Source organism: Heloderma suspectum, chromosome 17 (genome assembly GCF_057233095.1).
Source record: "Heloderma suspectum isolate Gila_16-S chromosome 17, 16-S_ref, whole genome shotgun sequence".
Taxonomy (NCBI): domain Eukaryota; kingdom Metazoa; phylum Chordata; class Lepidosauria; order Squamata; family Helodermatidae; genus Heloderma; species Heloderma suspectum.
Window position 1 is genome coordinate 9,970,531 of NC_139474.1, and position 16,497 is coordinate 9,987,027.

At 48.3% G+C, this 16,497-nt stretch overlaps 2 protein-coding genes across 5 annotated transcripts in view; both read right to left on the minus strand.

Annotated features, from left to right (window-relative positions):
* The window catches only part of EML3 (EMAP like 3), a 41,816-nt gene extending 39,794 nt beyond the window's left edge, over nucleotides 1-2,022 (minus strand). Inside the window, exon 1 of the mRNA XM_084824103.1 lies at nucleotides 1,851-2,022. Within this exon, the coding sequence (XP_084680229.1) occupies nucleotides 1,851-1,941 (91 nt within the window). The 5' untranslated portion in view covers nucleotides 1,942-2,022. The remainder of the gene's footprint in view (nucleotides 1-1,850) is intronic.
* Nucleotides 2,023-2,161: 139 nt separating this feature from the next.
* On the minus strand, nucleotides 2,162-14,257 carry B3GAT3 (beta-1,3-glucuronyltransferase 3). Of its 4 annotated transcripts, none has more exons than XM_084824111.1 (6): nucleotides 14,144-14,257; nucleotides 10,585-10,674; nucleotides 9,392-9,569; nucleotides 8,284-8,614; nucleotides 6,406-6,696; nucleotides 2,162-4,283 (listed from the first exon to the last, which is right to left on the minus strand). In XM_084824111.1, exons 2-6 carry the CDS (start codon nucleotides 10,664-10,666, stop codon nucleotides 4,185-4,187), a joined length of 981 nt encoding a protein of 326 aa, XP_084680237.1. In that variant the 5' UTR covers nucleotides 10,667-10,674; nucleotides 14,144-14,257; the 3' UTR covers nucleotides 2,162-4,184. The 4 variants fall into 4 exon arrangements, with proteins under 4 accessions (XP_084680237.1, XP_084680238.1, XP_084680234.1 ...); XM_084824112.1 differs by having other exon boundaries at nucleotides 14,061-14,257; XM_084824108.1 differs by lacking the exon at nucleotides 2,162-4,283 and having other exon boundaries at nucleotides 5,891-6,696.
* Nucleotides 14,258-16,497: the final 2,240 nt, after the last annotated feature.

Here is a 16,497-nt window from a genome sequence, read left to right on the forward strand (position 1 = left end):
TCCAGAAGGCCATGCCCCCTTTCCCCCAACCGCCAATCATTTGGTATTTATTATTTATAATTATAATTATTTCCCAGCTTGTGTGTGTATCTGTCTGTCAGCACCATAGCGCCCAGACTGTGAAACCTAGATGCCTGAAACACGCCATACATATGAAGGGAACCGTAGAGGGTGCACGTCGGAGTTATTTTGCTTTTAAAACAAATTATTTAAAATTAATTTAAATGAGTTCATGTGGTTGAGCCCTGCAGCAACATCTTCAGCCACTAGGGGAAGACTTCCCTAACCAGCACACAGCTTGCAACAGTCCCATACAGTTTGAAGCAGGGGAGGCTAGTAGACTGAGGGACAGAATTATAGGCCTGCCCATTCTCCTCTGCTGCGGGGCAGGGCCCCCCTCAGGAAAATGGACAGACCACTCCCTCAGGGGGCTATAAGGAAGCACCATGGCAGGGGGGGTGCTTAAGGGTGCCATCAGGTGTGGCTTCGCTCAGATAGGGCAGGCACAACGTGTCTCTTTGTTTGCAGGCTTCACTTATCAAACTAAGGGCTATTCCAACCCACGGTCCATTTGCTAGTTTACAATATAACTGGCTCTCAGGCAGGAACCTCCGTGGCCTGAAATGTCTTTCCTCTCATCCCTACGTGCCTCTGCGAGCACTCTGCGCATGCTCAAAACCACTCTCATCTTTGATTCGAGGAAAGAGCTCTGCTTTCAGAATTGGTTCCTGGCCCAGCGACTCTCAAAAGCAAGTCTGTGTACACTGAGGGGAAAGACTAAAGTTAGGAGTTGGGGGGTCTAGCCACTACTGTCTCCAAAGAGCTGCTATTCTGCCATGTATATTGTTGAACTTGACTCCTTTTACAGAACTAGAGATTAAATATAGGAGTACTGATTTCTCCCCCCACCCCTGCAGCCACACCCCAACCTCCCAGAAAAACAAACCCCAGGTATTTTGACTCTGAACTTAAATCTACATGTATACGGCTCTACAGAGCCCAGAAAGCAATCAACTCCCCCAATCCCATAATGCAGGATTGACCCTCCATCACCTCTATCCTCAAATTAGGCCCCATTAAAAGAAGACCATTCACCATGCCTACACATCATTCTTTGGCTTTAGCTCCTTTGCCAAACCCTAGAACACCAAGAACAAAGCTGAGAATTCCTTCTCCCCTGTTCTGCAGCTCGCTAGAGCTGGCGACCTTCTCTTCTGGGGACAGAGCGCAGAACTGGAGAATCGTTTCATTCCCAAGTGGGTATTACAGAAGGAAGTCTGAGGGAAACGTTATGCGGATAAACAATGTTTGGCTTTGGGCCTGGCCAGTGGTTGCAATTTTGCAGGCAGAGAAATCAAAAGTTGTTGTAGGATCTTCTCTCAAAGCAGGGGGGCAGAAACCCAGGCTTGGGGGCCAAATCTGGAGGCCCCGGATGGCCTCTTTCTGCCAACCACTGACCATTTGGTGGTTTCTCGGCTTTTGCGCAGTTTTTTCTGCATTCCAAAAGAATGATATGCCTCTCCTAAGGCTTCGTTACTGGCATTAAGCGCTTTAAGCTAAAATATGCTGGTATTTTGGCACCGCCCCATTTTCCTTCGGTCCTGCCCACCATTGGAATTCAGCCCCCTCAAGATCTTCTCCAGATTGGAATTTGGCACTCGGGCTGAAAGAGCTTCAACTCCCCTGGGCTGGAAGGACAATAGTGGCCAATCAGATGGTCAGACCATGACTGCATCAAGTTAATGAGCAATGCATTAAGCTCCCGGAAACTGGTTCTTGACATGTTGGCTGTGGCTGTTACAATGCTGAAAAGGATTTGTGCAGAACTCAGCTGTGTCTGGAAGACACACCTTCTTCCCTGGAAGCCCTGATGTCCCGTCTCCCCTCCAAGAGGGCGTGGAAGCTGGGTGAAGTTCCGCAAAGATGAATGGAATTCCACATGGTCCAAAGTGTTGCAGGGCACCGATAACAGGTGGCAGTGACACCAGCTTCTAGACAAAAGGTTAAACATGCCTAACCCACCCTATTTCATACTCCACTGAGAAAACCAGCTGGAGCAAACATAGCCATTCAGGATTGGATTCTGTGCCATTCTTGGGGTGGATTGTTGACCCCATGTTCACAGGCAGGGCTGTGAGTGAAATGTACAGATGCTCAGAGGTAACTTTTTTATGATTACATTTATATACTGCCTTTTTCCTTCCAATGAACCCAAGGTGGCTTACATGATCCTCCTCCTCCTCTCCGTTTTATCCTCACAACAGCCCTGTGAGGTAGGTTAGGCTGAGAGTCAGCAACTGGCCCAGTCACCCAGTGAGCTGCATGGCTGAGTGGGGACTAGAACCCAGGTCTCCCGAGTCCCAGTCCAAGCCTCTAACTACTACACCACACTGGGTCTCTGGGCAATGGTGGGTGCATCTGAGAAACTAATTTGGCTTTGATGCGATAAGGTGCACAGGGAAGATGCATCCCTAATGATTTCCTGCCGTCAGCTCACAGGCCGAAGAAGCAGATTTAGTTCTCAGGCTTGGCTGAAGATAAGCCAGAGTCAAAGCAAGGACAAGAGGAAACCCACCCAGGGCTGTGGGTATGCAGTGATTCCACAAGAATGCAGAATGTAACAGTGGGTGAATGCAGAATTAATTTTTCTAAGACTCCTGTCTTTCATTTTCTTTTTTAAACATGTTTCTGGCCCTCACAGTGGCAAAGCTATGCGTGAAAGTACAGGGGCAATGCTTGCCAAAACATCAAAAGGCAGGAAGATAAGCAGCATAACATTCATACTGGATGGGGCAGAGCTTGAGTACTGTCCCTAAGCTCTGTGCTCCTCCCCATGCCAACAAAAGCAGCACAGTGGCCCCACCTGTTTGCCCTGACCTCCGATCATGTGGTAGTTTCCCAGCTTTCGGGAAGTTTTTTCCCCATTCCCCACACTCCTTATCCGTAGTTACTGCCAGTAAGAGCTTTAAGCTAAAATGTGCTGGTATTTTCAGCCCTGCTCCTTTTGTCTTTGGCCCCACACACCACTGGGACATGCCCCCCTGCCCCCAGAGCTTCTCCGAAATGGAATTTGGCCTCAGGCTGAAAGAGGTTCCTCACCACTACCATGGGGGCAGCTGGACGCTGCAGAGGCCCGAGAAGGGGCGGTCAGCCAATCCTGATTTCCTGAGGCAGGCTCAGGTACAAAAGGCCCTCATGGAAGGAGTGGGAGTCAATACGTTTTATTGAGCAGTTAACATGCATGTTGCTGGGAGAGCCACCGATACATGCAACAGGGGCACACACAACACAGAGACACTTGCAGCTCATGGGGACAGGAGCCAGCCCTTCCCCAGGACCAGGCCCTTGGCTTGGCAAGGGCTTATTTCCTTCAGATACGGGAGGAGGATGCAATGATTGGGCTGCAGAGGAGTCATCGATGCTTCCCACCGTCTTCAGCTCAGCTCCCCCAGATGTGCAGCCTAGCACACACACACACACAAACACTCTTCCCTCCCCATTAGATGAGTGTGCAGGTCTGGAAACTCATCCAGCATTGTTGCGATGACCCCCTTAACTACTGTTTTAGAAGGCTATGGGGGCTTGATCTTGCTAAAATTGAAGGGGGCAAGGGTGGGGTTTGTGGATTTCATTGAGAGCCTCCCAGCCCCCCCACCATCTCCCCAGCCCCATTAACTGGAGCGCTGTGTTGCAGGAGACATCAATCAGAGCCAAGGTCAAACCATGACACAAAGGCAGGCATCCCAATTTGAAACTAAGCATGAAGGGCTTGGGGAAGAGGAGGTGGCGTTTCCCGAGGGAGGGCCAGGGCAAAAGCCGGGTTGGGGCTCTTTCCCCAGGAGAAGGCTGCAGCATTCAAGGAAGAAATATTTAACCGGGGCTGGGGGGTGTTACAACAGTGCTGCAATGGAGGCACTGCCCCAGCAAGCGGGTAGCAGCACTTAGGAAAAGTCTCTTCTTGTTGGAAGCAGAGTGTGTCCCTGCTCACCCCGCTTGGGGAGGGAGGGGCACAGATGCAGAGTTCATCTTTAATAAATAGAAAATGTTCCAGTGCATTGTGTCCGTGGATGAGGGGGTGAGGAAAAGTGCCAGCATCTGTGGCCGATCCACTTTGGTCGGTCCATCCAGCTCTTCCCTGTGTCCCACGGAGATGCCACCCACCACACAAGAATGGGGTCACCCAGTCACACCTCAATGCTGGGGTCGGAGCCCAGGCCTTGCTTCTGCAGCAGCTCCTCTTGTTTCATCTTGGGCTTCTCAGTCCGGGTGTGCCAGACGAGCACCTGCAACAAGCCGAGGGCGAGAGCGAGAGAAGCTCTGGGTTCATTTCTCCCCTTTCGCTGCCAATATCAGACACGTATAAATGACCCATAAGAACAGGGGCAGGCAAATTCAGGTGGTCTTGAGGGCAATTTCCAGCTGCCACCACACCACTGGATTTTTCCCAGCTCTTTGCTTCTGAAATTTTGCCACAAATCAGTATGGAGTCTCAAATACGGCATATTTCACTTGAAAAAAAGCTCAATCTGGCATATTTGAGTTTCTGTAGCAGTCTGCTGTTGAATCTTGGTGGCAAACTGCCAGTTTTTTCACTGCTGTCTGGTGGCAGTATGTACAGCAGGGGCTGCACTTGAGGCCGTGGGGGGGAGGGGCTGTGTTGTCCACCACTGCATAAGAAGGTGGGTGCATAAGCAGCAGGGGAGCTTTAAAAAGGGTTGAGGCAGGGCCATCTTTGTTGTATGCCAAAGCTCCCAGGTTCAATCATGGGATATTAAAAGCTTCGCTGGGGGTGGGGGAGCTTCAGACTGAGACCCTGGAGAACTGCTGCCACTCTGGGCAGGAAATCCTGAACAAGATGGACCAATGCTCTGGCTTGGGAGTAAGACAGCTTCCCATGTTCCACCTATCAGCCTTGTTCCAACCTATCAGGGTATATGGCCAGGAATAATAACTGCTCTCTCACTACAGTGTTATAGGCAAGCAGAAGTGCTGAGGTACACCCAATCTAAAGAGAGGAGAGATAACCCCCACTCGAATCTGGAGATTAGATAACCCCCACTCGAATCTGCAAGACAGGAAGAACTATTCTGGGTTGGTTATCTCCACCAGGTAAAGCAGCCTTCCCAACCCAGCACCCTTCAGATGCATTGGACTGCAATTCCAAATGACCATGCTGGCTAGGGATGATGGGAGGTGCAGTACAACCCATTTGAAGGGCACCAGGTTGGAGAAGGCGGAGAGTAAAGAATGATCCACTTAAGGCCCACCCTTAACTTAAAGCCTCCCCTTGAAGGCGCTGGCTGGGCTGCAGTTGGGGAGCTGGGGAAAGTGAGGAGCTGGGGTAGATGCTAGAGAGAGCCGCTGGAGAGAAACAGCCTCATGACCACGGAGATTCTCAGATGTGGGTGCCCTACCCCGATCCAGGATTGAGGGCATGTGTTGCCTGTGTTTGCTGCTGCCAAAATGGCTTGTTCACCTGTAGACAGTGTCTCGATGGCGATCACCCACAAGGGCTGCCTGCTCCAGAGACAAACCACCCCGAGGGCTGTTGTGGCTTGAGGAAGTGAAACCACATCTTCCAGCTAAAAGCCAGACAGAGAGACAGCCGCCTTCCCTCCAGCTCCCAACGGCCATCATTGTGGCCGCTACAGGGAGAAGCAAAGGGCAGTCAGGTCCCGCTCCATCATGCCCAGATGCAGCTCCGGCTGAAAGCCCACTCCCCCAGCTTCCAACCACCACTGCTGAGGAAGCAGCTGCCCTTCTACTCCGCTTTGATGGATCTCCACGACCTCCTGAATTGCGACCCACTGAACTTTGTAACTAAGAATTGGTGCCAGTTTGCTTTCCCCTGGCCCTCTCCTTCCAATCCCCCTTTTTTCCTTTTGTGTCCTGTGCTTTAGACTGCAAGCCTGAGGGCAGAGACTGTCTCCTTAACAGCTGTCAACCAGAGGTGGGCAGGAAGCAGACCTCCAGATGTTTTGGACTTCAGCTCCCAGCATTCTTGACCATTGACCATGCTGCCAGGGGCTTCTGGGAGATGAAGGCCCAAACATCTGGAGATCTAGCTTCTGCCCACCCCTGCAGGAAGACACTGTGTGGAGCCTTCTTCAGCTAAAGAAGAGCGAGGTAAAAATGTTTCAAATAAATACAAAGTTGCTTAGTACACATGCACACTCCCCCTGTGGTCATACTCCAGAGCAGTTTGGTGCCCTCCAGATGTTCTGAATTACAACTCCCAGCATTCCTGACCATTGGCCCTGCTGGCCGGGGCTGCTGGGAACGGAAGTCCAAAAGATCTGGAGGGCACCAGGTTGGGGAAGGCTGCTCCAGAGAGAGAAACACAGCCAGCCAAGTGCCACCATCTCCCCTCACCCCTGGCTGCTGTGGCTGACGTTCCCCCATCACCTTGGTGCAGTTGTCAGCTTTGGGCTCCAGCTCCTCAATAGACACCAGCGACTGCAGCAAGCTGCTCTCCAGGTAGCCGCGCTCAGCCAGCAAGTCAAAGCGAGCCTCCCGGTTGGCCAGGAGCAGCTGGAGGGCTATGGCAAAGCCGGCCATGTCGATGGGGAAGGGTCGGTTGGGCTTCCAGGCCGTGTAGAAGCCCACAACTCTGCCGTTCTCCACCAGGGGGCGCTCGAAGCGGAGGCCCCCCACTAGGCCGACGGGCCACACCGAGACACGCTTAGTGGAGCGGATCTGTGGGGAGATGAAGAATAAGAGAGACCAAGTTTGGGAAGTGCCTCAGAACGTCGACAACTGGAAAAGGACACTAGGGCAAAAGGTATGCTATGCAGGCCATGGCGCACCCTGCTCTACCTGGGCCCAGCTCTCTACTTAACAGCCTGACCATCCCCTACTCTTGTGGCAACCTGGAGCCCCACCTCAGGCCTACAAACACCCCAATAATCCTTCTCTAGTTTAATACACTGCTTATGTAAGGCAGGGGTGCAGAACCTCTTTCCGCCTGAGGGCCGCATTCCACTTTGGAGAAGCTCTCAGGGGCCGCATTCCAGTGTTGGGTAGGGCCATAGGCAAAAGGGCGAAGTCAAAAAATACCAGCATATTTCGGCTTAAAGCTCTTACCGCCTGTCACTAAGCCAAAGCAGAGGCATTTCAACCTTTTAGAATGGGAATGGGGGGGAATGCACAAAAGTCAGGAAACCTCCATAGAATCAGAGGTTGGAGGAAAAGAGGGTGAGAGCAGGGCAAGGGGGCGTGGCCCTCTGGGGAACCCCAGAAGGCTGGATTGGGACCCAAGCAGGGTTGGATTTGGCTCTGGGCCTGAGATTATGCATCCCTGATGTAAGAAGTAATTTTTCTATTTACCCCCATCATGAACTATGGGGGCCTCTTACTTGAGGGTAACCCACATATAACTGCAGAATACAGGATCTAGCAGATCACCCATTTAGTCCCACAGAATCACCCCCAATCCTTCATGCTTTGTTTAAACAGAGCAAGGTTCTAGCCCTCATGGTCACAAAACAAAAACAGAAATAAGTATAGACAAGTCTTTAGTAAAGGAGGAAAAAGCCACATGGGAGCTATATCAATCCTCTATCGGTCAGATTTCTGCAGTTCAATCCCGTTTGTATCTACTCAGAGCTAAGCCCCACTGAGTTCAATGGAACTTATTCACAGCAAAGTCTGTATATAAGATTGCAGCTTTAGACTCCCTTCCTCAGCACAGTTTACGGTTTCTACTCCACAACAAAACAACAAGAATAAAAACCAGCACTTACGGAAGTGCCTTTCAGGTGCACAACACAATTCACCTGTGTTATCGTAATAATCCTTGTAGTGAGGACTACAGCCCTGTACGGTAGACTGGAGCGGGCTGAGGGAATGGTGGCTTCCCTACCCAAGTTTGTGGTTGAGACCCCCACAAGGTCCAGCCCTGCTTCTGTCCCTCATCCTATTTTATTTGGGGCTAGGGGGAATATTCAGCAAGCAATTTTTTTAAAAAAATGCAGATCAAATTGGCTTATTCAAGTTTGCTTCCTTTATACCAGCCTTCCCAACCTGGCGCCTTCCAGTTGAGTTGGACTGCAGTTCCCATCATGCCCAGCCAGCATGGCCGATGGCCACAGGGATGATGGAAGTTGCAGTCCAACACACTGGGACGGAGCCAGATTACACCAATGGCAGACAGAATCTGGAAGCTTCTGGAATGTTGAGACACACACCCCACAGTCTGTTATGGTTGCTTCCTTCCACTGCCTTCTTGGCCTTCTCCCCACCGCCCCACCATTCTGCTTCCCCCCTCCTCCCCGAAGCACTGACTTCATCAAAGAGCCGTAGGCCATAAGTGTTGTCATCGTCAGCAAAATACACCGTCCCCTTGTCTCCAAGCTGCCGGTTCTCCCGCAGCCACTGCAGCGCCAAGTTGCGCTGCTCCACCCCTCGGGGCTTCAGCCAGTTGGGGTCGCTCTCCTTCCGCTTGTGCTCCTTGGGCGTCTCTGCGTGGAGGTGCGTGAAGCGCAGGTGGCTCTGGGCCAGCAGTTCTGAGACCAGCTGGGTCTTCACTGGTGAGTCCTCAACCACGATCCAGTGCAGGTTCTTCACGTGCAGGAGGGTCTGTGACAGGCGTACCAGCTCGGCCTTCTGGACCAGCCTGCAGAGGAGGAGAGGAGAGAGGAGGAGGTCAACCAGAAGGAAGTCGCTGAGGAAGCTGCCTTAGGCAGAAACCAACTCTTGGCCCATCAAGGCCAGCACTGTCTACTCCTACTACCCTTTTGGACCTGTGGGCACATTTGGGAATTTGAAACTGCTGTGGGCACCACTACAAAATGGCCCCCATGTGGCTAGTCCCAGAATGGCTGCTGTGTGGGCTGGCTAGTCCAAAGGGGTGGGGTGGGGGGAGAGAAATAGCGAGGCGGGGCAGAATAGTACAGCAAAAGAGTAGAAGGATGAGAAAGAGCGAGGCTACAGACTTGGAGTCGAGAGAAACAGCACAGTAAAGGGCTGAGTGGGAGAGAAAGAGAAAGGTTGGGGATGGGGAAGGGAGAGAAAGAGCAAGGGAAAGGATTGGGTGGAGAGAAATAGCAAGGATATGTATAACCAGTTGACAGCTGGTTGGCCACTGTGAACAGAATGCTGGACTAGATGGACCCTTGGTCTAATCCAACAGGGCTCTTCTTATAATTGCTAGAAAGTTGTATTTTCATATATAGACATTTCATATGTATTCATTGCTATGGATATATACAAATCCATGTATGTATATTACAAAAACGGGGAAAATATTAAAATGGGGAAAATATTAAAAAAGAAAAAGCTTTGCGGGTGCTAGCAGGAGACCCCTGGACTACCCCAGCCTTTGCCATGCTGGCGCCCTCCAGATAAGTTGGACCAGAACTCCCAGCATCCCCCAGCATGGCTGGTGACTTACCTAGCATAGGTGGGCGTGATGGCATAGATGACTGGCAGCCCCTGTTCTGCTGGCTCCGGTAATTTTTCTCGCCCCTGCAGCCGCTTCAGCTCATTCTGCAGCTGGGACAGCTTCTTCTCCTTGGCATGGATGAGATCGCTGGCCGACTTCAGGTGCAGGGTGCAGTCACAGGGCTGTCCTGAGGCCAGAGAAAGGAACATCAGCAAAAGCTGCTGCAAAAATATTCACCTATTCCAGCTTTTACCCACCCACCCCCAGTTGGTTTTGGAGTACAACTCCCATAATCCCTGACCAAAAGTCTTGTTGGTTGTGGCTGCTGGGAGTTGTAGTCAAATGCATCTGGAGGGATCCAGGTTGGGGAAAGCTAAGCTATATAGTGCATTATAATGCCAGAACAATATATAGGAGGAGGAAAAGTTCCCTGCCCCCAAAGAACTTACATTTGAAATTTAGACAGAGGGAGAGCAAGAATAACAAGGAACCAGGGTGACCGGGGGGGGGGGGGGGAGACAAAGCTCCTCACCTTAATTGTTCTAAAGAACTATTAAAAGTGCAGAAGCCCTCTCTTGTTTTTCCCCTGGCCACCTTAGAATGAACATGAGCACATGGAGTTACAGATTCTTACAGCTTGAACCTATGTATGTTTACTCAGCAGTAAATCCCGTTGTGTCCCAACAGGGCTTACTCTCTAGCAAATATGTCTAGGCCTGCTGGCTTAGGACACAATCCTATGCATGTTTAGACAGAAAAAAGTCCTACAACTTTCAGCATTCCCGAGCCAGCATGGTTGGCTGGGGCATGCTGGGAGTTGTAAGACTTTTTTCTGTCTAAACATGCATAGGATTGCACCCTTAGACTTGGATTTAGCTTGGAATAAGGGACAAGCCTCCAACCCCATGCAGAATTTAGCCAAATTCACAGAGAATAAATTAACCATGGCAATTAAATGGAACTTCCACTTTCAGATGCAGTATTCCCCTGAGCGTCCGGGGACAAACAATAGGGGAAGGCCATCACAGTCTTGTCCTCACTGTGAGTTTCCAGAGCAACCGGCTGACTGCTGTTGGAAACAGAACACTAGGCAAGATAGACCTGGTCTGATCTAGCCATGCAGTTTCCACATTCTTTGTACTCTGATGCTAATATTCTCCTCTTCTCAGAAACAGAAAAACTCCCCGCCCTTTGCTACTCACCCAGCTGCAGCAGTGCATACATCAGACCAATCACCGATACAAGGAAGTAGATGACAAAAACATTCTTCAATTTCACCTTCATGGCAGGGCCTGCAGAGATAAGGAGCAAACACAGCTAGTTGCAGGATGGTTTCTAAGTAAGACTGGGACCTTGGGAACAGTCAGCAATGTGAGGTGGAAAGTTTTCCGCTACTACCCTTGTCTGTAGAAATGCATTGTTTGGCACCAGGTTAAAAATGCCCTCTTCTCTCAGGCATTTGGCAGCATATAATGAGTCTTTCGATCAGGTCCTGGGTGGTCTCTGACCGTTTTAAATTGTTTTACATATATGTTGTTGTTGTGTGTGCTATCTGTTTTATGTCCTTACATGAATGGTTTTATACTTTATATCATGTATTTTAATGGTTTTTAATTTTTGTGAGCCACCCAGAGAGCTTTGGCTATGGGGAGGTACAGAAATATAATAAATGAATTAATAAAATGAACGAATAACATTAATTAGAAACATTATTGAATAAACACAATATAAGTCAAATTAGGCAATTGACACAACACTCGTTAAATAAAAACTCAAAGCTGTAGTTAGTTTTTTTTAGGTGACTCTCTTTAGCAAGCACATATGTTTTACAAGCACAGCTCTTCCAGCATACTAAAATTAGTATGTTAACAGTTCTTAGTGCCTTCACTTTTTGTTGCTAAAATCTAAACATAAGGGAAGTGTATGCTATAAAGTTATCATGTCTTAAAATATTTACAAGTATATTTACAATAAATATTGTAAATATTTACAATAAAAACAATTTCCAAGGAAAGCTCTGAATGAGTTTGATTCGAACACTTAAAACCTACTGAGGGAGCAATCCTATGGGGATAGGCACCCCCCTCCAAACTCGGAGGCAACCGCCTATCCAATGCAGGGTGGCCGGAGTGTGGAGGGGATCTTCACCTCTGCATTCTGGCTACCCTGCATTTGTGGCTAGATGGCCGATTTCGGTTGTCTGGCTGCAGTGCTTCGGGGGGGGGAGGGGGCTGGATAACGCATAGGAAGCGTCATACTGGCCCTCCCAAGGTCCTCGCCCCCTCCCCACCCCAGGAACGCCCCATTTCCTCCCACTCCATGCTGCTCTTATGAGCCCAGAACCCGATTAAAGCTAGAAACTTTTTATTGGGACTAACAGATAAACACGTAAAAGAGAAGGGGGGAACCCTCTTTCTCTACATGACGACGGCTGCAAAGTTATTGTATGCACAAAAATGGAAGAATGAAACAATACCAACTGTGAGCGAGTGGATCATGAAAATGATGGAGCTGGCAGCGATGGCAAAACTTACTATTATAATTAAAGAAAGATCAAGAACTAAATTTATGTTAGATTGGAAACCTTTTACAGAATTTGTACAAGAAATAGAGAAAAATGATATCTATGTATGTGGATTTTGAACTTTGAGATGGTTCTCTCTTTTGTTGTTAAAATTAGGAGAGAAATGAGATAATGTCTGTGAACGCAATGTATGATATACAACTAAGATAAGAACTAGAGAATAATAATAAGCACTTGTTGTGTAAGGGGAGCCAAAGGTAGATCTCTTACAATCTTAAGAGATATTGTAGTGCATGTGTATTGTGTGTTTATGTTGTTGTGTTGAGTTTTTCTTTTTTTTAAAAAAAATAGAAAAATATTATATATGAGCCCAGAACCTGGAACAATCTACGTCACCTATGAGGTGGGGGGGGCGGGGAGGCAGTTTTCTGGGAACTGACTTCGGCGCACTGGCTCTGAGCTCGGTTCCCAAAAACCAAATAATCTTATGACTGTCCAGCCGCTGTCTAGCAGCCATAGGATTGCATCCTGAGTGTACTTTTATTGAATGTTTACCATAAATCAAATTGTTCTGTTCAATTACTTTGGACTATTGGAAAAAATATTTTTCAAATAGTTATACAGCATGTACAATTCACATGACATACTTCTTTATTTGTGTTCACTTAAACTGTAAGTGAAATAAATGGGCTAAATCGGACTTCTCGATTTAGAGCACCAGAATTTTTTTTAGAAATTTTCTAGAAATTCTGTTTAGACTGAAAAAAGTCCTACAATCCGCAGCATTCCCTAGCCAGCCATAGGATTGCACCCTTAGACTCTCAAAAGTACTACTCTACTTTTACCCCACAAATGGGTCTCCCCCTGCTACAGCATATACACTGCATTCCCCATCTCCAGTTCAGTTTGATCTGAACTTCACAGAGCCCCCTGCAATCTATATTAATGGTTTGGAATATATGGAGCAGGGGTAGGCAACCTGGTGTCCCCAGATGCTATAGACTACAACTCCCATACGCCTCAGCCATCTTAACCAATAATCAGGGATTATGGGAGCTGTAGTCCAAAACATCTGGAGGGGATCATGTTGCCTATCCATGGAATGAGCATCCTTCCTTAATCTGACAACCTCCAGATGTGTTGGACTACAACTCCGATAATCCCCAGCCAGCATGGCAATGGCCACACTGGATGGGGATGATGGTAGTTGTAGCTCAACACATCTGGAGAGCGTTAGGCTGGAGAAGGCTGGTGTTGAGGTTGTCTCTGAGCACAGAGTGCCTTCCCATCTCCATCTATCTCTCTAATGAACACACACACACACACACGCATGGAGGATGTAAGAGCAGGGTTTACTGGTTTGCAGACTGCAAACAGCCACAAGTCCCAGCGCCTGTTATTTTAATTCCAAAATACATTATTAGGGTGAGACATCTATTAGGTCACAAAATACCATGCAAGCTTTCAAGTTCTCCAAAAACTGTATTGGCCTAATAAAGCTACTGCCCTAGGACAGGGGTGGGCAGAAAGTAGATCTCCAGATGTTTGGGACTTCAACTCCCAGCATTCCTGATCATTGACCATGCTGGCAGGGGCTTCTGGGAGTTGAGGCCCAAAACATCTGGAGATCTAAGGATACATCTAGCCCAACTTGGTGCCCTCCAGATGTTGTTGGACTACAAGTCCCATCACCGCTTGCAGTTTGGCCATGCTGTCTAGGACTGACAGGAATTGTAGTCCAAATAAGTCCTAGACAGCATGACCAAATTGTCAGGGGTGATTGGACTTGTAGCCCAACATCTGGAGGTTGCCAGGTTGGAGAAGCCTGTCTTAGCTTGAAGAAGAGTTCTGGAGAACTCAGAAGCTTGTTCACTGTTTGGTGACCTTCGATTTGTCCTAATAAAGACATTACCCGAATATGGATGTTGGGGGTTTATAGCCAATACAGATTACCTTTGGTCTCTCCTCTACTCCCCCGCCCCGCGCTTTTTTCTTTTCTTTTTTTAGTGCTACTAAAACAGCCTTCAGCACTGCAGCATCACCGAGGTTTTTGGCAGCCCTTGTGGGGATGAAATTTTCTTGCCCTGTAAGGGCGGGGGCAGCTCCACCCCATGTCCCCACCCCACCCCACCCCACCCCACCCCACGGATTTACCCCCCGACGCCGGTCATGGGGAGGACGGCAGGGAGACGGTGTGACACCGTTGCCATGGCGACGGAGCAAAGGCCGAGGCTCACCGCGCTCCTGCGATTGCCGAAGGAGGGAGTGTGGGGCTGGGTCCTCAGCTCCTCAAAGCCCCTCCATCGTATCCGGGGCCCCACGCTCTCACCCTCCCCCATCCCAGCCAACACACCACTTCCGGTCCCTCCGCGCCTATACTCCTCAGCGGTCCGCCCTCATCTAGTGTCCCCCTGTGCAGCTACTTCCGGTCTTACCTGTTTCTTCGTCCTTTTATTATTGTTGTTACGATGGTGATGATTAAATCTCTCTCTTATCACAGAAATGGTATTGACATATTTTCCCCAGGTACAACAGCATCTCATTTTGCTACAATCTGATGCGTTTTGAACTGTATTCTCGTTTATTATTTTATTCTCATTTCCTGGAGGAGGCTATCAATGGCTACTAGTCCTGGTGGCTATGTGCTACCTCCAGTATCAGAGGCAGTATGCCTGTGTACACCAGTTGCTGGGGAACATGGGTGGGAGGGTGCTGTTGCACTCATGTCCTGCTTGTGGGTTTCCCATGGGCAGCTGGTTGGCCACTGGTTGAACAGAATGCTGGACTAGGTGGACCCTTGGTCTGATCCAGCAGGGCTCTTCTTTTGTTCTTATTATTTTATTTGTAAGTTCCTTTGGGATAACCTGCTCTTAAAGATAGGAGTCAACTAATCAAAATGAATTAACAAAGCAAAAGTTCAGATGATGAAAGGGGATACAAGATGGCCACATGTCCTCCTTTATAGAGGACAGTCCAGTTTTTTAAGGGCTTTCATGGAGCAGTCCTCTCTTTGAAGGCATCCTCTGTTTGAAGTGCTCTAGTCCAAGCTGGGTTTTACAATAAAGAACCCTAAGAGAACAAGGCCTTGAAATTGCCCATCCAGTTAGCAACGCCTGGACAGCAGACTGAAAAGGCACACCTGTCACCAGGCCACAATCTGCTCCACTCTGCTGAGTCATACTGTATTTCTGCTTAAGATTGTGGTAATTATTTCATATTTAGATCTATGCATATCTAAAGTAGCATATGTCATTCTCTATCCTCTTTTGTCCTCTGGCAATACATAAGTGGCCACCCTATCTTCTGTATAGGTAAGGAAGGTAATCTTGGCTTGAGATCTCTGCATGCGAGTGTACTCTGGTTGCATCTTTATTAGATTTACCCCACAATCATAATTTGACCAGTTCTGAAACATAATAGGATGGCTTTGTAAGAAATAAACATCTTTGTATATATCAGCTTTGGATATAGCACTTTTATGTATTGAATGCATTTCTATCCCTATCTGGAGGAGTTTAACGCATTATATATTTAGGATATTTCAGTCATCATGTACTTTCAAATCATGGTCCTGTACCAGTTGGCCTGTGCCAGTCCTGGAAGTAGCCTGCCAAATAAATAAGCAGTTGATAAAACTCCATAACATTTCCAAGTCACAGGCATTAAACAAATGCTCCCAAGTATTCCTGTTTAGCAGTAATGGTTACTTTTCTTGTACCTGCTAAATTATACCTCCGTTTTGTCTTTTAGGGATGGCTTTCTAAAAGTGGTGTTTCTATATGCACATTTGCGCTAGTTTCCCTTCCTCCACTACCTGCACAAAAGCGTGTCCAGACAGCAAATTCTATGAGTGCCACAAGCTCCATTGTGGGATTAAATATTCTTATTATTTAAAGAAGACAAATTCTTCAAAGAGTATTGTTGTTGTTGTTGTTGTTCAGTCGTTAAGTCGTGTCCGACTCTTTGTGACCCCATGGACCATAGCATGCCAGGCCTTCCTGTCCTCTGCTCTCTCCCGGAGTGTGCTCAAGTTCATATTAATTGCATCGGTGATGCTATCTAGTCATCTCATCCTCTGCCGTCCCCTTCTTTTGCCTTCAATCTTTCCCACCAGCATCAGGGTCTTTTCCAGTGAGTTTTCTCTTCGCATTAGATGGCCAAAATATTTGAGCTTCAGCTTTAGTATCTGTCCTTCCAATGAGCAGCCAGGGTTGATTTCCTTTAGGATGGACTGATTTGACCTCCTTGCAGTCCAGGGCACTCGTAAGAGTCTTCTCCAGCACCACAGTTCGAAAGCATCAATTCTTCGGCGCTCAGCCTTCCTTATAGTCCAGCTCTCACAGCCATACGTTACTACTGGGAAAACCATAGCTTTGATGATATGAACCTTTGTCAGCAAGGTGATGTCTCTGCTTCTTACTTTGCAGTCTAGGTTTGCCATAGCTTTCCTCCCAAGGAGCAAGCGTCTTTTAATTTCATGGCTACAGTCACCGTCTGTGGTGATCTTGGAGCCCAAGAAAATAAAATCTGTCACTGCTTCCATTTCTTCCCCTTCTATATGCCAGGAAGTGATGGGGCCAGATGCCATGAT

Excerpts from the sequence above, each read along its gene's own strand:
- B3GAT3 (XM_084824108.1), bottom strand. The coding sequence starts at position 10,666 with ATGAAGGTGAAATTGAAGAATGTTTTTGTCATCTACTTCCTTGTATCG. Across the intron at positions 9,570-10,584 it reads GTATGCACTGCTGCAGCTGG|GACAGCCCTGTGACTGCACC; the intron begins GTGAGTAGCAAA and ends CTCTGGCCTCAG. Across the intron at positions 8,615-9,391 it reads ATCACGCCCACCTATGCTAG|GCTGGTCCAGAAGGCCGAGC; the intron begins GTAAGTCACCAG and ends CCTCCTCTGCAG.